The sequence below is a fragment of the Strix aluco genome, chromosome 23 (genome assembly GCF_031877795.1).
Source record: "Strix aluco isolate bStrAlu1 chromosome 23, bStrAlu1.hap1, whole genome shotgun sequence".
In the NCBI taxonomy this organism is placed as follows: Eukaryota; Metazoa; Chordata; class Aves; order Strigiformes; family Strigidae; genus Strix; species Strix aluco.
The window spans coordinates 2,599,648-2,622,060 of record NC_133953.1 but is presented as its reverse complement, the minus strand read 5'-3'; the positions used below and the strand labels follow the sequence as shown (position 1 = coordinate 2,622,060).

The following is a 22,413-nucleotide window of genomic DNA, read 5'->3' as shown; positions in this document are numbered from 1 at the left end:
ATAAGAGGGTGTATGTACGTGGTGAAAGACTCTATACAGGAGCTCAAGTCTTCCGTGAGCTTGGTTGTGTGATGTCCTACTGGTCCTGAGCTCCGTGTCTGAGCTGGCAGAATACCAGAGTCATTCTGCAAGTTAAGAATGTTGGGAATTATTCAGGATGTTATTTCAGCTCTGCCTTCTCCACTTGCCTCAATGGCCTGAGCAGATGCAGCCTTTGCCAGCTGCTGCTCTTTGTATTTTATTTTTCTTCTGAAGGAAAAGAATAATTACACTTAAAAAACCAATAACCTTCCCCAGGAAGGCAGTTCACATAACAGGACAAATTCATCTCTGGGCCAATGCTGGGGAAAGCGCATGGAATTACAAAGAGGGACAGATCTTACCTAATAGATGCTCAAGCTGGCAGCAGACTCCACAAGAGGAGAAATATTTAATTATGAGGAGCGTATTGGCGCCAGCCTTGTCCTGCTCATGTAAGATGAGCACAGCAGTGCCGCACACCAGCCCACTCTGCTTGTACACAAAACACTCCAGAGATCACCTGCCTCTCCACAGCCTGTCCTCACCGTATCGATAGGTTGTGCTAGCCACGTTGCAGGGAAAATGGCGCTTACAGCAAATGCAGGTATGTCTCAGAACTAGGATATAAGCTACGGTGCTTAAAGAAGAATTTAAAGGCTTAACTCTGCTTCTTGGTTCAGATATTGCAGAAACAGACTTGCTACCATTTGGTAGCTGGGAATAGAGGAATGGCTATAGCAGGCCTGGCCAAAGGTCCCTTTAATCTGTGTCCAGCAGCAGTGTAAGAACAGATCCTTTCCTGGCTGTTGTTTCCCCTCCTGGCACCTCCCTGGAGACTAACCTCAGACCTTCAGAAAGGGGACCTCTTGCTTGATAACAGAGAGTCAAACCCTGGCTTCCCCTCCAGGAGTATGCAGGTTTGCTAAAGGATGTTCCTGCAGGTCCTATGAGCTGTCCCTGGCTGAGAGTTACCCCTCTCCCCGAAGGTGCTAGTGGTTGCCATGCAAAGCCTCCTGGGTTTACAGTGTCCAGAGATCCAGTTTTAATTGTGTAATGCACAGGCTGGCCTGTGGGGTCCCAGAGAGACAGTACTACTCCCCGAGGAAGGTCTGCTGTGTGCATCTTCAACAGCACATGGGTATCTCACACTTACACAAAAGAAGAGGCTCTTGTCCCAAGCCTTGTTTTTCCAGCCAGGTTCCTCACCCGTAAGGAGATGGGTCATCACTTACGAGACTTTCACTTTAACTCAAGATTTTTCCATTGGTAAACAGCTCAGTTTTCATCCATGAAATGTCAGCTCAGACAGGAAAGAGACTCTTCGGGAATGATCCACACTGACCATGCAAATCGGAGTGAAACACACGTCGAGAGATTTGCATTTAAGCAAATCCCAAACAAGGTATCATGGAGACATCACTAAATTGTAGAAAACATATTTCCGTCAGGCTCAGCTGAAACTTTACCAGTGGAGTATGAGCACTGACTTCACTCTGCGCTGGGAAGCTCATGACGGACGGCCCTTCTCCGAAGTCCTGCAGAATCTGAGAGCTGGGAGTTGTCAGCTGTGACGACAATGGAAACAGGTGAGTTTCAGCACCTTGACTTTTCACAAGCATAATGATGCATCTTCGTGGAAATATCAGGGAAAGAACATACCGTGCTGTCCTTGGGCTCATATTAAAAAAAAAAAAAAAAAAGAGAGAGAGAAATAAGAATTGTCTAAAATCCACGAGTGGCATCTTTAATGTCCCAAGAATTTAATAGTATCTATTAGCATGTTCTGCCTTCTCTAGGCTGAATTTATATTCCTTCACAATGCAGTACTTTTCCAAAAGGCAGTTAGATCAAAGTGATGTGAAATATGATTCCATTTGCTTGAAAATTATATAAACTCAGGCCTAAATTAGCATTCCCTTCCCCAGTGCTGCCAATAGCAAATTTATCTGGAGTTTTAATAGCTTAGCATCAGATCCTGCTGAATAACTCACTGAAAGCAAGAGGTTTAGTTCTGTGCGACTGGACTGCCAAGTTAAAAACAGGGTTAAAGGACAGAGCCATTACACTGCTTGCTTACAAGAATTTGAGCAGAGAAATAACTGTGAGTATATGAGTGAAGCAACTTCAATAGTACAACAATGTAAAAGTAAGGAGGTGTGGAAGTGTTTTTCTAATGTCTTTGGACCATAGTCAAGAAGTTAGGAAAACAGGACTGCTGAAGTGCAGAGCATCAGAAACTTGCTAGAAACGGTCACAAAGCAGCAAGGTCAGTTAACACAAAGAGGTTGTAGGATTTGGCAATATCAGACTGCAGAATAAAAGAATAAAAGCTGCTCACAGCTTTTCCAGTTACGCTGTTTTAGAAATATCCCCGTTCTGAAAATTAAATATAAGACTGCGTCCTTAGCTCTGGTCTTCCTCAAAAAGTTCTGTCCTGAATTAAGGCCTGAATCTTCAACTGCATGCAGCTAGCAAAAGCTGCACGAGTTATCACACGTGTCAAATCGTGATGGAGCTCAGTAAGCTGTGCTGTACGTTTGAGGCTTTTCTATCAAATTGCAATGCTGTATCTTTAAAGGAACTCTCATGCAAAGATGCACAGTTTCCGATACAGAAAGTACAGCTGTTTCTGCCAGTTATACCTGCTCTGCCACAGCTTTTGAGTTCCAGCTACCTGTGCACACCAGGTACCTGTGCTTCCAACTGCTCTCAGTAAAAACAGCCCTGAGAAGGGACCACAGGAGGGAGATTTCTTCCTTGGGCCATGGAAAAGAGCCAGCCCCAGTGTACAGGTTCCTCTCAGCTGCAAGGGTTCATATCCATTTCTGGCTGTGTCCTGGCTTGACCACGGATACTCGCTGGTTGATATGCAAGACTCAGCATTCACCTCTATTTTGACTATTTTGATCATGAGCTGTTTGGAGCACTGTCTCTTGCAATGTGTGTGCCTTGTGCCCAGCGTTGGCTGAACTGGCTAGCACTCAAACACAAAAAACAAGTTGCAGTTGCCCAAAACTGCAACTGCTACGGCCCAACAGAAATCATTTGGAGTAACTCCAAGCCAGCGCTGAGATTCTGTGTTGTTTAAACTCTCAACTCTTCCCTTTTTAAGCTCTCCATGTGTGTGTGCACCTGGGGACACAATGCCACACGAATGAAAGTGATAAATGGAGCCACAGGACACATCCTGAAAAGCAGAAGGGCAAAATGATAAATCACAGTTTTAGAGATCAAACACATCAGCTGTGGAATGGCTGTTTGTGTTCCCTCAGGAGAACACGACTGCATGTTTTCCAAGGGATTAGCTTCAAAGTTAAGTTCTTCTCTGGAAAATGTCAATAAAAGCCCATATGGACACTCCTCCCTGGCTCCACAGGTGCGAGCTCTCTGTTCAGGCACAGCCCGCTAGCCCGGATAAAAGAGCTGTCCCTGGTATTGTACCTCATACCTCTCTGCCCTCACTTGTGCCAAAACGCCTGTACACAAGGCAGATCTCACAAAGCTTTAACCAGGCAGAGGAAGAGGACAGATGTCTCACCAAAAGTCACGCAGACCCCATGGACAGGTTGTGCTGTATTCCAGGCAGGTCAAGAAAACAGAGCCAGGCCAACCATCAGCCTCTTGGATGACATGGCTGAGACACTGTAGCCCTCTATGTCCTCCTCGATAACCTTGATAAAACAACAGAGTCCCCAAGTACCTGTCTATATTTGCTGTAGATACAAAGCAGACTGAGCAGTCGGCTCCTTTGCCTTTCCTGAGATCCACACTGTGATCCACGTCACCGTTCAGAGGAGCCACTCCAACCAGCTGGGGTATTTCCATCTTTGCTGCACTGAGATCAAATCTCACAGACCCATGATGTGCTGAAAGCCAGCAACTCCAGAAAAGCAAGGAGGGGCTAAACTACAGCATCTCTGCTGAAAGCAATAGGGGCTTTCAAATCAAATTTTGCTGACCCAAAGGGGAAATATAGGATCCCCCAGAGCTCTCTTTGGAAAAACAAAAGCCAAAAACCATCAGCCAGCCATATCCGGCACAGAGGGAGCTGCGTGGAAACCACATGGCACCCAGTGCTGAAATAGAGGGTAGGGCACCTCAATCTTTGTTCTCTGCAGACGAGCAACCCTTGCCGTTGGGCTCCTAAGGGATGATTCTGTATCAATAATAGCAGTCTTATATGCTTCCTTCCTAACTTGGTGTACAAAGGCGACAAATCTGTTTCTTCTGTAACAACGTCTTCCAGCTGCTCTGTGCTTTCACTGAACTCCTCTAATGCTCGTTTCATTCCCTCAGTCCCTACAGATTTTGGCAAACGGGTATACCAAGGAGTGCGAGTGAAACACACAGTCAAAGATCTTCTTGCTGAAAAACGATCCAGGCAGAGCAGTGGCTCCCGCTTCAGCGTAAGTCACTTCCCACCCCCACCCTTTTTTTTTTTTTTTTAAAAAACCAGAAAAGTCATGTCATGTAATCCTCTGATTTAAGAGCATTTATGTTGAATTCAGGGCACTGCTAGTATTGACAGGGAATAGCAAAAACATTTGCAACCCTAGTGTTTTCCCCAAAAGATCACAGATGGCTCCTTCATTTTTACATCAGTGAACCTTTGAGAGATTAAAGTCCTTTCTTTTTAAGCAAATCAGTAATGCTAAATTTCTCATTCTTTTCACACCCTGCATATGACACCTTTCCAAGTTAACTTCCTTTTTCACTAGCTACACTTCAACAACTCAGTGCCGCAAAAATAGATGTTCTTCCCTGGGTGTTGTGCTCCTTCCAGCTCCTCTCTGGCATACTAGAGTGCCGGGGAGATGCAGTGATGTTATGGTCTGGAAAGGGGCCAAGCATCAGTCTGTAAAGGATGATTTCTTCTTAAAGTGGTTCTATGGCAACAGGAAACCTAGATCAAATTATAGTACACTACATTGTTTTTTCTCAATTACTAGCCAGAAAAGCAATGCTGTCCCCAGAAGAGGCGACAATGTTGCAGGTGCTAGCATCTGGCATTCAGTGGCACAGCAAGCCATTCCCTGTGTGCTCTCAAGACTCATCTTTACCAAGCAGCAGCACTTCAATTCCACGTTGATTGGGAGCAATGGGGCCACTGACAGATGAGGAGATGCCGTCAAGTTGCTGAAACTGTGTCCTGGAAGGAAAGGGTGGGAGCAGAGACCCGAATTACTGACAGCAGAAGACACAGATTAGGAGTTTTGATGCTCTTTCCCATTTGCTCTTTTCCATTTGAGCCATTTGCCTCAGGCTTTTTGCCTTTAGCAAAACAAAGAGACCTCAAGGGGACTTGCAAGTCTTTTTCTCGCTGTTACTTTCGTGCATGTTAACTCTGTGTAACAAAACAGGCAGAAAACCAGCATGGGCATTGCCAAACAAAGCAAGATCTAGCCATAGATATCTTCACAACCTTCAGCTAATGCAGAAAGGCAGAGACTCCCTGAGCCATGGACAGTCACTGGGAAACACATGCTCCCACCAGGCAGGCATTTAGGAAGACAGCTTTGGGGAGCAGCAGGAAGCAACTGCTGTGTTTGCACTCATGGAGAAAACAGATCCTGATTGATGACTATCATGCTTTACCTGCTCCCTTTCTGGAGGCGGCAGCTTCAACGGCTGCTATCAAAAGCCCCAGGAACCGTAAAACACTTGCTGCTTGCTTTATTGCCCTTTGCTTTGTATTCCAAAGCTTAGCAGTTGTGTGTCTATCTAATGCAAAATCAGCCCTGTTGCTAATTCCCTATGAGAGACGAAAAATTATTGTGCAGGGCAAACATCCGTATTTGCTTGAACATATCATGAAAAGAACAGCTGTAAGTGCAGCTCTGTTTATCTGACATAATATAATCCAGAATCAAAGCAAACGGCAGATAACTGAACACCCCTTTGTATATTTATGATGCAGTGTAATTTAGCTGCATCTTTTGTTTGAACATGATCTTTGCTCCAAAATCAGTAAGCCTTTGTCGTGCAAGGAGAGGTCTATGGAGGAGATCTGTGTTGCTAAGGAAAGGTCATTGCTCATCAGAGGTGAGTTGCTGGGCTGTTTACTGAGGCAGTAGAACAGCAACAATTTCATGACAGCCAGGCCCTGCACACATCAAATGCTAGGAAACTAGTGTGTACCGTGATGAAAACCACACAATTTGGGCTTCTGAGTTTCCACTAACTGCAGGAAAAAGGGCTTGGTCCTGGGCTTTAGGGAGGGTCTGACTTTTTTCCTTTGGCTCATCCACCACATAGGCAGGCATGAACCAGCAGTTACCCTCTGCATGACAAAAGGTTTACCCTCTTTTCTCAGGTGGGGAAACTGGTAGGTATACAGATGAAGCACTATGCCCAGCAGCACTTGGAGGCCAGCGACAGATCATTCAGCAAACCTGCTGTCAGCAAACCAGTGAGGTGCCCTACCCAGACTAAGCTTTGCTTTTGTTATTAATTTTTATTACTTCAGCTGCTGTACTACAGATTGGGCCCAGAGACCAGATACACTGAAGCCAAAGTATGGTCAAAGGGCACCATACGTCCCCATTGCAGGACCAGGTCAGCATTTTGACCTGGATCCTTACATTTAGTCCCCCAAGGCAGCCTTGTAGCTGAACAACACTCCTGGGTTACCAAGGCAGTGAAGCAACACAGCTCTCTGGAGTACCCCCAGTCAGTATCTTTGTCCAGTCACGTGTGAGGCAGGCTGAGACCAAGCTTATCAACAGCTGAATATGCTGTGGGCTCAAGTGATGCTAAACAGACACACTGATGTGTTGCAGAAGATCCAGACCCCAGTCCCACAGCACCGAAAGGAAGTAATGCAGGGAGGAAATGAACTAATGGGCTTCAATTAAGCTGAGCCATTCATCGCCTGATAAGGAGCCAGCAGGCAAGTGAAATGTAGGTCTCTGCAAGTATGTGGGTGCCTGCTACGATGAAGGCCAAAGATGGGCTGCTGCAGAGGCTCTTGCAATTGAATCAAGGCAGGTGAAGCCCTTACAGCTAACAGCTCTGTGGCTATCCATCATAGGTGCGTGCAAGAAGACCTGCTGCCTCTGATAGTCAGGTAGTTTCAGTGACTATTGAACGGGCAGGATTAAAGATGAATTTAGATGCACTGGTAATTTGAAATGTTCCATACTAGAGGCTGGCAGCTGTGCCCAGGGACCTTCCTGTCCCTCCAGCAAAGCATTCCAGCTCTCATCACTGCAGCCCTTTGACCTGTAGGCAGCATCTGTGCTACCTGCACCTCCTAACTCCAATTTTTCCTCAAACACAGTGTTAGGGGTGCCAGATGACAGTACCACACTACTTCCTGGTGGGGTGTTAAGGCTGAGGTCTAATGCAGAGGCCTGCACCATTATTTTCAATGAGATTCCTCCTCAGTGAATGCAGACACAAGCTGGCTGCAGGATACGATGGCCGTGGGCAAGGCAGAGGAGGTGGTGGGGAAAAACCCTGAAGCAGGAAAAGTTATTACTGAAGCGACATGGATGCTGAGAGAGGAGTGTCTGCTGAGACCAGATTTGCATGTGGAAGCTTTAGCTTTGCAGGACAGTGTGCATTACCAGCTATGAACCTCACTGAGGTCTGCGGCCAAAAATGGCCCAGCTGGAGACAGGTGCAAGCCCTGGCCCTGACCCTGCAACGTGAACACTCTCATCTGCCCGCAAGCCAAAAGGCTCCTTCCTGACACCTCCTATCAGCCCTGCAGCCCGTGTGACTTGTGTGGGCTCAGAGCTCATTTTCATGATGGAGCAGGGAGCAGCTGCAAACCTCCCTCAGCAGTAAAAGGAAGTCCTACCACTGGCAAATTTAATTCAAATCTAAACCTCTAAATTTGGTTGCTTGCTATGGCAGGAACCTCCTGTTTGCACTATGCAAACTGGAAATAGCATGCCACCATCACTGGCCAGGGCAACAGCACAGCTGAAGTAAATGCAGCCATGGGCACTGTATTTCTGCTCTATGGGTTTAGAGGTCCGGAGACAGACCTCAATGAAACTCCATGTACGAGCTCTGCTCCCGAGGAGCAGATGCCTTCACCACAGTGCTTTGTAAGGAATTAGCCACCGTGAGCACCAGGGTCACTCAGGGCTAATTCTCCCTTACCTAGGGACCAAGAGGAGATTGTTACTATCAGTATCGCTGTAGCACCCAAATAGGAGCTAGAAACAACTGCCTGAAACACACAGCCTGCTTCTTCTGCTAGGAGGTGCCAGCTAAAGCAGCTCTGGGGCAGGTAGACGCAGCACAGGAGAGCTGGGCTAGAACATGGACAGTGCAGAATCTGCCCATTTTGACCAGCCAAGGGCTTAGATACCAGCTTATTGAGACCTGTTTTGTGCCAACACCAAAACGACAGCTCAGCATTATGCCTGCATTAAGGGACCCTGCAGTACGTGAGAAAGAAGCCAGTTATCTTGATATTTCTACTATTATCAGCTCTGCACAAGACCTTCAAAATCTCTTCTTAGCCTACATCTGCTAATACCTCAGAGGCCTCAGGCTTGAAATCTTGTAGTTAATCTCTTCAAACTGATAGCACCAAGACTCAAATAATGCATCTGAATTATGCCAGCGCCTTCCCAAATTACATGCTTAGAGAGCTGCCTTGCTTTGGAAAGGCATTTTTTAACACATCTTTATCTTTTGCAGGGCGGCAGCACCACCACATCACAGTCACCATTTGTCCAAATGCCAGGTGAGGTTTTCCTCCACCGATAAATACCTTCCATGCAGGTTGAACAGTTGACACTGCTCCTGTCTCTTCTCCTCCAAAGGACATGAAGTGAGCAAAGGAGCACTGGAGCAGGGCCACACCTCAGAGAAAGCCCAGGAGGAAAGTAATTGAAAGAGTCAAAACAGGAATGGTGATAATAAAAGAAAGGCCCCTGTAATCTTGTATGAAATTCCCAAAGAGGGGAGAGGTAATTAAAGCAGTTCCCACCTCTTTTGATAGAGGTGCCACACAGAACCCCTTCTTTTCCCTCTGCATCTTCCATTTTTCCCTAGAGGTGAAGAGAGTAAGTATGAAACCAGGAGCTGACCTGTTTTGTCCCTTGAACTCTTGGGTAGGGAAAGGGGAGTGAGGCTGGAACAAAGGCAGGTAGTTTTGCAGCTGTAACCCCATCCTCTTCCCCAAGGTCCATAGCAGAGCAAGAAAAAAAAGCAAAGGCCGGCAAAGCTAACCTCAATCCCCCTGGCCTCGTACTTGAAGCTTCCCAAAACACATTTGGTTTGCTGCAGATAAAGGTCATCAGCTAGATCAGGGCAGTCCGAGGTGCTAAAACACACCTGTTTCCAGACAGGATTGACTCCTGCCCTGGGTGATGCTAGAGAGAAAAGGGCTCTACCTTGCACCTGCAGAAGTGCCCATAGCTCCATGGCTCCTCAGGTACTGCTGCTATGGTTTACCTTTAGCCAACCTTTTTTCTGACCACCACAGGCTCGCCTACCACGGCTGGTTACTACAGCGTCAGGAGATCCTTCGCAACTGAGTTGGATTTCCACAACACAAAGCAGTTTGTCAGTGATGTCTACTCGTCCCCTCTAGGGTCCAAGACCTTCCCGTGTGACTCCTCTGCCACTCAGGGCTACCCGGCACTTCTAGACCCATATCTCACCGACCAACATGGAGATTACCGTGCTACTCCCCTCACAGCTGGTACCAGCTCCTTCTTCAGCCCTTCTTCTGTGCCCCCTCTTCTGCCATCCTTCCCTAATGACACAGCGCACTTCCTACTAGTGAGTCTATGGTTCTCAGTCACCCAATGAAAGATTACCCAATTTAAAGCTGGGGTTAGGTCAGGGGGACTCGTGTGGGAAGGATGTGGCTGCTACAGGAGGCAGCCATAACAGAGCACACAGCAGATGGGGCAGGGCTGATGGGGGATGTTTTTCCTCTTTGTGGCCATTCTCTGTCTAACTGTCCCTGTTGGAGACCAGCTCCTCAATTAACAACCTTCCCTGCTCGCCAAAACAACTACTCCATTAAGCTCCCTAAGTTTCTAAAAACATCCTTTGTTGACTCCAGGCTGTTGCCTTCTGCTTCCCAGGAGCCGGCTCTGTTCATACCCCCAAGTCAGAGCTCCTGGGCCCTGCAGGGTCAGGGCTGGTTCATCCCACCAGGAGCCTGTTCCAGGCCTTGCCCACTATTGACAGCACAGATGTGTCCTTTCAACAGTTTTAACAGCAAATACCGCTCCAGAGCCACATAAACCCTTGTGAGCGTCCCCAGCTAGGCTCTGGGGATAGAGATGCCGTTACCTCCAGGACAAGCTTTTATTCTTAAGGGTCTTTCTTGCCTTCTCTCCCCACTTCCATGCAGAGAGAGCCCTGGGAGCAGACCTCACCTGACAGTCTCAGTCAGTCGGACGGTGGGTGCTCAGACCCTCTGCAAGCACTGCCTGCCAGTGCCAGCTGCCTCTCTTCACATGAGTCCGGAGGTGTTTCCCCATACCGAAGCTCAGGTTGGACCCCAGCCATCCCTGGAGCCCAGCCCTACACTCTGCATCCTCTTGAAGATGTCCACTACTCCCCCAGCTATGCAGCCTCCTCACCCTACTCCTTTTCACCATTCATGACTGTGGCAAATGAGCTTACCTCCAGGATGAGCCACCTCTCACCAGAGCAGTCCTTGGAGACACCGGCCCTTCACGATAACTCTGCCTGGGCAAAAGAGGATGGAAGTCCCATCTGGGGGACTTATGAAGGCCGGAGAACTTATTGATGACAGATGAGAGCTTGAGGAAAAGAAAAACGGACCATTATTGAAGCAAATCAATTACTTGTACGCTTTTTTGTAAAGCTGGTCCTTCAAACAGAGGATACTAACAACATGCAACGCTTATGCTTTGTTTAGAAATACAATCACTTGGATATACCACATTTAGCTTATAGCGGTACCTTCTAAGACTGTATGAAGGTCATTGCTCACAGTCCCACTGTGCTACAAGTAAAATACACAGCCTGAAAAATATCTGAACTCTGTGGGCCTTTCCTACAAACAAGGACCTCAGGTACTTATTTTCAGATGCTGAGAAAACAGGTTGCTCTGAACCTTTAACTACATCTACAGAGCAATGTTACCAGAAGAGATTTGGGAAGGCTGGGGAGCCAAGGCAGGGGCACAGGGTCTGTATAATGCTATCTGATTGCCTATCGGCATAAAGGTACATCCCTAGTGCTAGCATGCTGTGAACATGGCATTGTCTGGGGCAACAGTTACAGAGCAGCAAAGGCAGGGCACGTTTGAGCCCGCAGCACAGAAGGCTACAACCAAACAACGCTCACCACGCCACACCAGGGCCTGGCAGACAGCTTAGGGGCAGCATCCCGCCTGCTGATCTGTGCACGAGGAAGCCTAACCATCCCTCCCACCTGCAATGCACAAAACACATCCTCCCCAATTTCCCTCTTGCCCTGAAGAGCTGTTCCCAGATCAATACAAGTGGCGTGACCCGAAGCCTGGCATCAGTGGGCGTAAGGCTGACTGCTCCCAGCCCCTCGCCAGGATCCCCCACTGGGGCTGTCGCTGAGAACTGATGTGAAGTCCCAGCGCCAGGCCGGGGCCCACAGCCACTAGAGGTAGCTCTGCACACACAGACACACACGGGAGTCCCGTGCAACCCTCCCAGATGCGGCCAATCCCGCCCGCTGCGTCCACACCCGGCAGAGGCCACCCGCTCTGCCGCATCTCGTCCCCCAGAAGCAGCAATAAAAGCCTTGCTGAGGAGGAACAGGAGCTTTCCAGGCCCTGAGAGCGTGTGGTGATGAGGTGCTTTAAGGCCCTCCTTACCTTTTCTTCTCAAATCCTGGGGCTGATGGAGCATTTAGAGCCTTCTCAGCACCCTCCAGGGATCATAAATGGCACCGGGGTCACAGGATCGGTCCCAGAGCATCACTTCGTGCCACGCTGCCTGCAGGCACCTCTCTGCAGGGAAACGTGGACTGGGGACACAGCACTGCACCTAGAAACAGGCAGCAATATCAGGCCCCTGTCAGCAACACTGCAGAGAGCTGCCAAGGGGGCCAGGCCAGTTCTCTACACAAAGCCCTTTCTTTCACAGGCATAACACGTAGCACCATCCCTGGCACCCCTCGCCCTGTAGCCCAGGAATGCCCCTGCACCTCGGCGTGCCCACAGCAAGCGGCACAAGCCCCTTGCTCAGCCCACACCTGGCAAACAACACCCGATTCTGTTGCTGTGCGCGTCCCTGGCTGTTCAGGCACCCGCAAACCATCCGGGGTAAGTTCTGGCATCAAAGGACAGAACGAGTGCTCCCAGGGATCTCGGCAGCTGCCCCCAAAGGGAAGGCTCTGCGCAGGCTGCCCTGAGACAGACCTCTCAGCCTAGCCCCTCGCAGCACAGCTGAGAAGCAGCCGCAAGAGCCAGAGCACCAGCAGCCCTGGTGCAATGTGCTCGGCAGAGCCCATTTATGTCTTCAGGGGCTCAGCGCAGCCCCTGCTCCTACGCCACGAGGGCCCACAGCCCGCTGCAGCAGCGGGCAGCAGGGATGGGGACCCTGCCTGTGGGTCTTGCTGCGCTGCCAGGGCTGTGGCCCTGACCCCAGAGAGTCAGGGAAAGCTCAGCTCAGGAAAGAGCCAGCAGCCCAGGCTCCTCCTCACACGTGCTAAGCACAGGTGAGGTGAGCCCGGCTGCCTCCCCTTTTGGTCTGTGGGCACCACAGGCTTCGGCAAGCAGCAGGTGTGGAGCATCCCGGGGCAGCACCCACTCAGCCAGAGCTGCTCCCCTGACCATAAGCCAGGGCAAGGCAAGGAGCCCCAGAGCATCTGGGGGTGTGTGCAGGTCTCCTTCCCCTGCACCCAGCCCCTGGGCCCCCAAACCTGAGGCCGCCACAAGCCCACAGCCTTGCTCCACACCACAGCTGACAACAGGCTGAATCACTGTCTGTGGCTGCTGTTTGACGAAGTAGCAAAGCAGTCACCATCAGCTATCTCGTGGACAGGGACACCAGGGTCAGTCTGGCTGTATTCCTATCAGGCTCTGAGGGAGAAGCAGGAACAGAAAGTTTTTGAGCTGTCTTGGAAGTGTTTGACCCACTCTGGCATTCAGCTCTTAAACAAGCGGGGTCTCTGTGAGCCTGGAAATGCTCCAAAACACAGGACATGCAGGAACACCCCAAACACAGGTGCTGCATGTTTCCTTAAGGCATACAGCTCAGTCACAGCCTGTATGCTCTGCTCTAAGGTCTCTGGTTACGGAGGTAAACATTACCCTGGCTCCCGGGAGTGCCAGCTCCCCCGCGTAGCGCAGCACCCGCAGCTTCGCCGGGCTCTACCCACCCACCGCTGATGCTTCAGCAGGAACCAGCCGCAGCAATGCCAGGGCGTCAGGTCTCAAACCACTTACCACGGGCAGGCTGTGCACTCCCCTGAACCTCTCCTCTGCAACTCCCCCAGCACAGCACGCTCCTTTTTGCTGCATCGCGGAGGGGGACGAGGGCTCCTCTCCAGAGGGGCCTGTGGGAAGTGTCCCTGCAGAGATGGCCAGAGCAAGGCTTGGCCTACCAGGAGCTGCACGGGCACATTTCAGCGCAAGAAATAGCATCACCGCTGCAACCACTCCCCACAGAAATCAAGTGTATTTGTTCAACTTAAAAAGATTCAGCTGCAACAATTACCAAACTGAACTGCTAGTAGATTTTTAACAGCCTGGCCTGCTTTCTGCCTCACCCAAATATTCCCAGGGCATGGCAGAGACTGCAGTGCCCAAGGAAAGTTTAAATGCAACCTAAAAAACCCAGCTACATCAGTACCTTATAGCGATGAAGGGCTATCCAAAAACTGGTCATCCTACCACATACTGAAACCCTACCACTTGCAGCACACAGTGCAGGCCAGCGCTGAAGCACGTAAAAAGAAAGAGGCCAATTTGTGCAGCAAGAACCAATAACCTGAATTAGGGGAAAACGCAGATAAACTCCAATATAAGCCCAGCATCTGGGCAGAGGGAAGGGAGTGCTGTAGAAGGAAGCGGGGTTCAGGTAGCTTCAGCTACCTGGGTGCCCAGGACAGCCTCTTTGTTATGCCACTCCCACCCACTGCCATTTTGGCCCCAAAACCTTAGTATTTAGCCTTAAAACGTGAAAAAATATGCAAAAAGCAGCTCAGTCCCTTGCAGAGTCCTCTCTGCAGGTAGCAACTGAAATATGAGAGGGCTGGAGCCCAGCCTGTGTGTCTGAGAGGAAAATACTGAGCTAGTTTTGAGGCATCTGCTTCATTTGGGGAAAGATGGACAAAACCCGGTATATATCCCAAAAGCAAAGGGTGGGGAGGGTGGCCCCACCAAATCTTATTCCCCCAGACCCTCTGCTAGATGGGGATGTGCTCAGTTTCACAGAAAGATAGCCCATTTTGTGGAGCCTTTGAATATTCAAATTGAAAGTATCGCGCAATCATTGATTGTCAAATCATTGGTTTCTAGAGGTTTTAAATACTTGGCATTAGGAGAGAAAAACTCAAACTTATACCCGTAGGGATAAAACAATAATATTGTCGGGATCCACCTGGCATTGCCACCAGGCAAGCAGGTCCCTTCGCCCCCAAATTTTAAGCCTGTCTCCTCTTGCCCCCTTCAGCTGCTCTGGGGCCGGGGCCGGGGTCAGCGCTGCCGCCGCACCGGCCGCCCGGCGAGCTGCTGCCGCTGCTGCTCAGGATGTCCGGTAAGCCCCGCCGCGCCCCCCTCCGCCCCCCCCTCCCCATTTGGGGGCTGTTTCGGGGTTCGCCGGGGTCATTTCCCGAGTGAGGCAACTTCTCCTCCCAGGCGAGGAGGACCCGGGGAGGGCGGGGAGGGGGGAAGGAGGAGGCAGGGACCGGCTGCTGCCCGCCGAGGGCCGCCCGCGGGGCCGGGGCGCAGCGGGGCGCAGCGGGGCGCAGCGGGCAGGGCCGGCCCGGCGGCAGCGGCCGGCGGGGGGAGCCGGGGCTCCGCAGAGCCGGCCCGGCCCGGCGCCGCTCGCCCTCCGGTGGCCATCCATCCCCCTGGCTCCCAGCGGCGTAGCGCTGCCGGCCCGAGCGCCAGCGCCGGGGCGGGGGGGGAGACGCGGGGCCCCCGCACCCTCGCCCCAACCCCACGCGGTCTGTCCTCGCCCCGCTGCTCTTCACCCTGAGCCTGCCCTTGTCACCCTGCTCCATCACCCTTCCCCTTCCATCCACAGCCCGGCCAAGGGAAATCCTGCTCTCGCTTCTTCGGGTGCGGGCAGACCCCGCTGGGGCCTCAGGGTGCTAGAAAAGCAGGATCCTTGGGGCACAGTGCTCCGCCACGGGAGCCAGGGGTGGGGGCTGCCTGAGAGCCAGCCCCTGGGTTATAGATGTGTCCGTACCTCACCTGCTAGTTCGCCTTGAAGGTGCGCGTGGCGAAGCCCCTAGCCCTGTCCTGCTGCCTGTGCAGAGCAGAGCCAAGAGGCTGTACGCAGCACGAACCCGAATTTGCAGAAGGGGCTGCTAGGTGAGGGCCCTCCCCGGCTGTAGGGAGCCCTAGTAACAGGGTGTTCTCATTAAATTCAACCCTGCCCTCCCCTCATCTTCAGTTTGTGGAATAGAAACAAAACATAAAAATATGAGATGAATAATCCCCAGCTGCCGAGAGCACCGCTCAGCAAACTCCCCTCGAGGCAGACCTGGCTCAGCCTGCTACCACCCTTCTGGAGGGACCTGTGTGCCTGTTACAGCATGTCCTCAACCAGAGCACCAAGGGGGCAGCAGGAGATCTGGGGTGGGCAGACAGGGTGAAGATGCTGTACAGCCATGGGCAGTGGGCAGAGGTTACAGCAGAAGAGGACAGTGCCTACAGTGTGGGATTTCTTGGATATGTGGGTGCAGCCCGCAAATCCAGCACTGTCTTCTGGCTGCACGCAGCAGCAATAGGAGAGGGAACCTGCAATCAGCTGCCTCCACTGGGGAACAGCTGACTGCAGGAGGAGACGACACTGGTGATTGTAGGATCTGCCACTGGATGAAAATAAGAGCAGAAAGTCAGGACAGAAACAGAACCGCCAGAGGCTTTAAGGATTTTACCATGAGTACACTAAGTGAAAGTGATTTTTCAGAATAGGTAAATACCTTACCATTTCCTGTACTAAAAATCCTTCATCAGGTAGTGACTGATGATAGCTGACTGGTTTTGGCTGGATTAAAGACATCCTCAATGCTTGTTTGAAATAAATGGGAGTTGTACAGAATGAGCAAAATAAAGAGATAATCTAGGCTTTGCAAGAAGTGATTCATGAAAGCAGTCCTTTTATTTGTGTTTTGTTTAGCCCTCTGAATAACTGCCCACATATCTCCATTGTTTTATTCCTGGTCTTCATCTGCCAGATGAAGTGCTTCCCACATTTATTTTCAGGTCCTAAGAGTGGCAAATATGATAAGAATTTAAATAAATTCAACAGCAGCACCAGATGGAGCTTGGTATTAGGACACCTGGAGGGTGGGGGGAAGGAAGAGATAGAAAAGAATAAAACATGTATGACTACTAAATATAATCAACACCATCTTTTTCATAGATGTCTGCTTGTCACAAGCTTGAACACTAGGTGTTAAAGAGGACTCTACACTGTGATTACAAGTGACTTAAAAGTGACCAGTTAATCATGTTAACTCTAAGTAGACTCCATGTAGAGCATGCTTGGAAACATGCTGGATTTCCTGCGTGCTCTGAAAGTCTTCCATCTTGTAAGGTGTTTTTCCACAAATTTTTTCAGGAAAGCCCAAGGTGTATCAAGGTGTTAGAGTAAAGATCACAGTGAAGGAGTTACTGCAGCAGAGAAGAGCACGACAAGCAGCAACCGGTGCAGCAGTAAGTAAAAATCCTTTGGTATCTTCTTTGTCTCTTGTCTCCCAATTTTTTTTTTTGCCAAGACTGTAATCTCTGGATCAAGGAGACTGCCAAAGTCTGAGTGTAGCAGGCTGGTCAGGATGGGGGAGAAGGACATTCAGCCAGGGTAACTGCAACAGTGATCTGAACAGGTGATGGTCTGAGCCATTAGTGCAGGGAGAAAGCAGAGCTGGTGCTCCAGAAACGTAACTCACTCTGGGATGGAAGGCCAACATGGACAAATTTCAGTCCAACTTACAGTTGTCATCATGCTGGATGAGCAAAGTAGGCCATGGTCACTGCCCCCCATTAAAAATGTGGCCTGGCTGGGCTGAAGCATGCACCAGACTGTTTTTGCAGCATCAGGTGAAGCATATGCCCGTGGCACGCCATTGACCTGACCTGTGCAGCTTTGAGGAGCAACCAGAGCTCTGTCACGCTAAAGTTCCCCTAACCTCCCCCTTTTCCACAAGTCTCAGCCCCCCAGGAAGCTGCTTTCAACCACCCCCTTACCCCTGGAGACTTTCTCTTGTCCAGTTAGACCAGGCAGGAAATGGAGGGACCAGACGTGTGGTGCTTCCAGCAGCTCCCAGCTGGGCAGCTCCTAATCCCATCCCTTCTAAAGGAGGGGATGGGGATCTGTGTGCGTTCACACACACACAAGTACTCTCTCTCTCTCACTCTCTCTTCCAGTCTTTGTAGGAGTCCTCTAGCTCCAGCCACTCTAGGGATTTGCATAAAGAGGTTGGTAAATCATTATTTCTTCCTGGTTCATGACATTATAGCTTTGGATGGTTTTCAGATTTCATCTCCCCCCTCCTGTACCTCGTTGCAGCTGATTGCACAAAAAGCTGATCAGCCTGCAAGCCACAGGCAGAGAGGCCTGGGTGAACAGTGCACAAAGCTGCTGGGCTTTGGAAATGCTGGGTCACTCCTCCCCTCCAGCCCTAACAGAAGCAGCCTCCTCATCGCAGCCAGGCGTCACAGGGCTGCGTGGAACTTGTTTTCGCTTCCCGCAGTGAGTTTACACAGCGCTTCTTGTGCCCACGCAGGAAAAAGTGAAAAGTGGCAGTGCAGGAGCTTACCTTTGTGATCTGCAAAAGGTACACGTCGTCCTGGAGAGGCCAGAGATTAGGGCTGACAGGATAAGCTGCCTCTGTGCGCTGAAAAAAGCCGAACCTGAAACCTTCTGTTGCCAGTGGTACGGCTCTGCCTTGTTACGCATCTGCAGCCAAAGAGAAGAGAGTTAGTCCTACAGGCACCTTCAGCCCGGAATAGCCACTATTTAATGAATTAAATGCACAGGGATGTGCTAGGAAGTTGTTGCTAGGGAAATGAGCCACTTTTCAAGAGTATTTTGAAAAAAGGAAATGAAGTGGAAGTCTGTATGAATTAAAACTGAGGGAAAACCCCCCCCAGTATTTGTATTTGCAGAGTAAAATCCTGGTCCCAAACAGCAAGCATCAAAACTCCTGTTGCTTTTTGGGTGGATTTCTCCCCTCTGGCAGGTCAGGTTCCTAAAACAGATTGATCTGCCCACTTCAGCTTCCAGCATCCCTTAGAAAATGAGACTATTGATTTTCATAGAGGCATGTAGCTGTGTTAGAGTGGGGAGCAGCGTCAGAGCTGGTTCTCAAATGACACCAACACCAAGCACGACGACCCAGCCGTGGGGATACCCGCAATTGTCTTTAGCCGTGTTTCAAGAGTTATCGCTACAATCTGTTAATTACACATTCTCAATCATATTCATTCCTACAAATTCTTTGGGATCCCTCCACTATGGCATTCATGGTCCTAGAAATTAATATATGTTCGTTTCGGAGGCAGCGACATCTCTGCCGCATTAACAGCAGTGATGCAGCAGGAAGAGCACACTAGCAAGGTGCTGTATCAAGGGCTTTACACCAGCTTGGTGTTGTGCTCCTCCAGTGCCGTTATAAGCTCAGGGAAAAATCATGTCATGCATGTTAATTTTGTTCTGTCAATGCTAGGGAAGCTTTCCATGTCACAGCCATGAGGTAAATAAGGTTTACATAAATAGGTTGAAGCGAAATCCTGACTTACCTCAGCATGCAGAAAAAAGCTCCCCTGTGTTACAGTAACTACAATTCCTCCCCTTCTATTTGGTCAGGTTTCTTGGGGTGGCAGCAGCATCCAGTTTTCAGAGTCTGCGTCTCCTCCTCACCCAGGTTGGTACAAAACCCATCCACATGTCCCTTCCCACCCCCTTCCCAATTTTTCCCACAGCCCAGAGACTTTCCAGCCCTGGGTTGAGGCAGGCACTACCAGATAACCGGCCATGCAGCCAATCAGCACCTGAAAGGAGCCTGTGAAATGCAGATGAGTACATACTACCCCATTCAGGAGCACGCTCTCATGCTCTCATTTGTGCAGTCTCTTTTTTCCGCAGCAAGGAGCGAGATCCCCTTCAGGAAGGAATGCTCATCCCCTAGGGAATCACACTGCTGGCATCACCTTCCCCAGGCTGCAGTCTGTGGGTCCGGCTGGAGCTAGAGGGTCAGATCACCCTGGAGCACTTTGCTGAGCTCCAACAGATTTGGCTCTTCTCACTCTCCTGGCAGCATCCATAGGAGTGAGAGGAGTGTCAGGTTTTCAGCAACACAAAGAGTTTCTTCCTCCTGTATGTGAATATCCAAGGAGAGGGGAAAGGGGCGGGGGGAACAGCACTCTGGGCTCACAGATCCTTCAGTTATTCTGCAGCCAAAGTGGAGAGACCTAAAAGGTTGGACAGGTGTGAATATATACTTTGTATGGACAAGGAAATTATTAAATCATCAATATTTGGGAATCAGTTTGCTTATGTTAATACAGAAACATGAGACATACCAAAGCTGTTTCAGGCTGGAAAGTCTCCATATGTTTATGTATTTTGGGTGCTTCTCACTTCCTCCCCACATCTAGCTAAACACTGCCATCCTGAACATGCAAACGATTACAGCTGAGTGACTCTACCCACGTGCAGTTCCATTGCCTTCAGACCTGTGTCCCTCCATGTGGACAGGGCTTTGCTTTTAACCATGTTTGAATACAGCATGGAAAGATAATAGTTCTGTAAAGTCAGATACGCTGTGAGCTTTCATAACCCCAACAAGCACGTTGCAGTACAGTGAGAGTCTGACCCTGCAGCTTTCTAGAAAATTGCACTTTTGCCAGTAACGCTACAGGGACACAGCGCCACGTTATCACTGACTTGCTCCATTTTGCCTGCTCTGAAGTTTGCCTCCTGTCTGACTGTTTGGAGGATAAAACAGCAAATTGTTCTTCAGTTATCCCCTTCTTCCCACAGAGGTAGCTACCCTGCATTTGGAGACTGGGTGAGGCAAAGGCGTAAGCCATCTGCCAAGCTGTGAAGCATAAATCACTGCACGGCAAGCGTCTAGGTCTGCAAACAGCTGACGTTTGAAGGAAGGCCAGAGGGTCAAGAGTCTGAGGGAGTTTCCAGCTGGATCTCTGTCCAAAATGGCTGGAGCCAGAAGAGTTTCCAGAAGTATTTAAAGAGCTTTGGAGCTTTCCAAGGGGACTAAAATTCCCTAAGTTATTTGCATGCTTTTGAGCATCTTCTTCCTGGTGTCGGGTTCCCTAGAAAATTCACCCGGAGCTTGAAGGACCTTTTTCCTTGTCTAAATCCACAGGGCTACTGAACATATAAGAATACTGAAACCTGACCTGGGGCAACACCTGCCCTTTGTGAAGACAGATTTTGAATAACCTGCTACTGTCTGGTTTACCTTCTCTCCTAGCACCTTTTGATGCAGAAACCGCCTCTTCTGTTCCCAACTATTATCCATCATGGCAGTTTTCGAATTGTCTCTCCTGCGAAGAAAGCCCTAGCTATTTGGAGCAGCTGGTAGACTCCTGTCTTCAGACAGATGTGCCCTTAGACCCAGCCTTCAGTGCTTTCCAGACATCCTCACATTACACCTCAGACGCCCTCCAGCCAGTCCCGCTCTGCTTTAACCAGGGCCTGGTAAGCTTTGCGTCCAAGGGGAGCCACGGGTGCACTCGGAGGGGAGATGGGGAAGGGAATCGCATCCTGGGGCAGAACAGCAGCAAGCTGATTTGGAAGTGTACTGCTTTTAGGGGCATGGGGTGCAGCCACAGCAATGCAGCCTGCTTGTGTGGACTTCTGCATGGTTTCCCATGGGGAGCGGAGGACAGGAAGGCCCAAGCCAAACCTAGAGAGAGGCTGCAGAATAGGGAATGTCCCTTCTACAGATCCTGTAGATTTTCTGCAGAGAATAGCCCAGTTCCTCCTAGCAGTTGTCTAACTCACAGAGAAGCTCCCTGTTAACACTAACGTCACAGGAACTGCCTCTTGGGTTTAGGGCTCCAAGAGCCAAACCATCTCCCCGGGTAGCCAGACCCTCCTGGGAAAGGTCACAGCGTGGATGTTCTGGCTGCTGTCCACATTTTCCCAAATGACACCCTGAAACGTCCTGGTTTGGTGTTTTTTTTTTTCCCCCCCTCTCTCAAACTCTAGGCTGCCGGATCCCCCAGTTCAGCTGATCTGCCTAGCCCGTTAAACTATAGCTGCTCTCCTCCTCAGCTGTCTCCTTTCACCCCACTGACCCCCAGCCCACCCTCTGCTCTGGAGACCAAGACCTATGGCTGCCCTGCGGAGGAGTGGTCCTGCCATGCCCCCTCCCCATACACCACCTCTGCCTGCTGCTGCACAGCCTGTGGCTCCCAGCATGTGGACAACAGGGTCCCGCAGTACTTCCCCTGCCCCAGCACAGACTGCATGGACTACCTACCGCCTGTGGCCGTGGCTGATGACTTCTTCAGAAGGGATAGGAACTGTGACATCTGCTACAGCTAATGGGGACTGTGGTTTTACACATCCACTGTATCCAAATCAGATTAATTGCCCATGAACTATGCAAAGTTGCACTGCCTAACAGTCCAGTTTATTCTTCACTACTCACACATTTTCTACATGATACTGTCACTACATTAGTCCTCCTGCCTTGTATGGCCAGGGGTGTTTTGTTGCTGTCGTCGTGGTTTCTTTTGGGGTTTTTTTCCTGGTTTTGTTGTTGTTTTTTAAAGAAATCCTAAGCTGCCTTATCAAACACATGTCATTAAGCCAGCTCTTTTTGATACAAATAAATAATTTGGTACACATGCTGAAGCCTGTTCATTCCTCATGTGCTAAAAGTCAGTGCTTTTCTCTTCTGCTAATGATCCAGAATCCTGGCCCTGTTCCCACAAAGGTGAGGAAGAGAGACTCTCAGCAACCTACACAGGAGCAATTACTCAGCAGCATGAAAGGTCACACTTACCCTTTCCAGCACATAAAAAGTCTATGTGTATCTCAGCACCCAGCACACTAGCCACTGCGCAGCACCCCGCTCCGAGATGGATCTGCAGCTTCTTCCCCACTGCTGCTGCTCAGGCTGCCGTGATGATATTCTCCAGCCATTCTTGCAGAAAAGGGAAACTGCTGTTTTCCGTGCAAGCTCAGAGCTTAGCCCGGGGGTCAGGCACCAGAAAGGCCCCTCAGGCCTGCGCAGGGGCTGAATCCAGTGCTG

The 22,413-nt window shown here is 50.1% G+C and overlaps 2 protein-coding genes across 2 annotated transcripts; both read left to right on the top strand.

Annotated features, from left to right (window-relative positions):
• The first annotated feature begins 4,084 nt into the window (after positions 1–4,084).
• On the top strand, positions 4,085–10,753 carry POU2AF2 (POU class 2 homeobox associating factor 2). The gene is made up of 5 exons (XM_074848898.1): positions 4,085–4,109; positions 4,231–4,427; positions 8,680–8,725; positions 9,470–9,768; positions 10,352–10,753. The coding sequence occupies exons 1-5, from the start codon at positions 4,085–4,087 to the stop codon at positions 10,751–10,753; spliced, it is 969 nt and encodes a 322-aa protein (XP_074704999.1).
• A 5,912-nt stretch (positions 10,754–16,665) lies between these two features.
• On the top strand, positions 16,666–21,701 carry POU2AF3 (POU class 2 homeobox associating factor 3). The gene is made up of 5 exons (XM_074848896.1): positions 16,666–16,693; positions 16,746–16,840; positions 18,993–19,050; positions 20,623–20,849; positions 21,363–21,701. Exons 1-5 carry the CDS (start codon positions 16,666–16,668, stop codon positions 21,699–21,701), a joined length of 747 nt encoding a protein of 248 aa, XP_074704997.1.
• Positions 21,702–22,413: the final 712 nt, after the last annotated feature.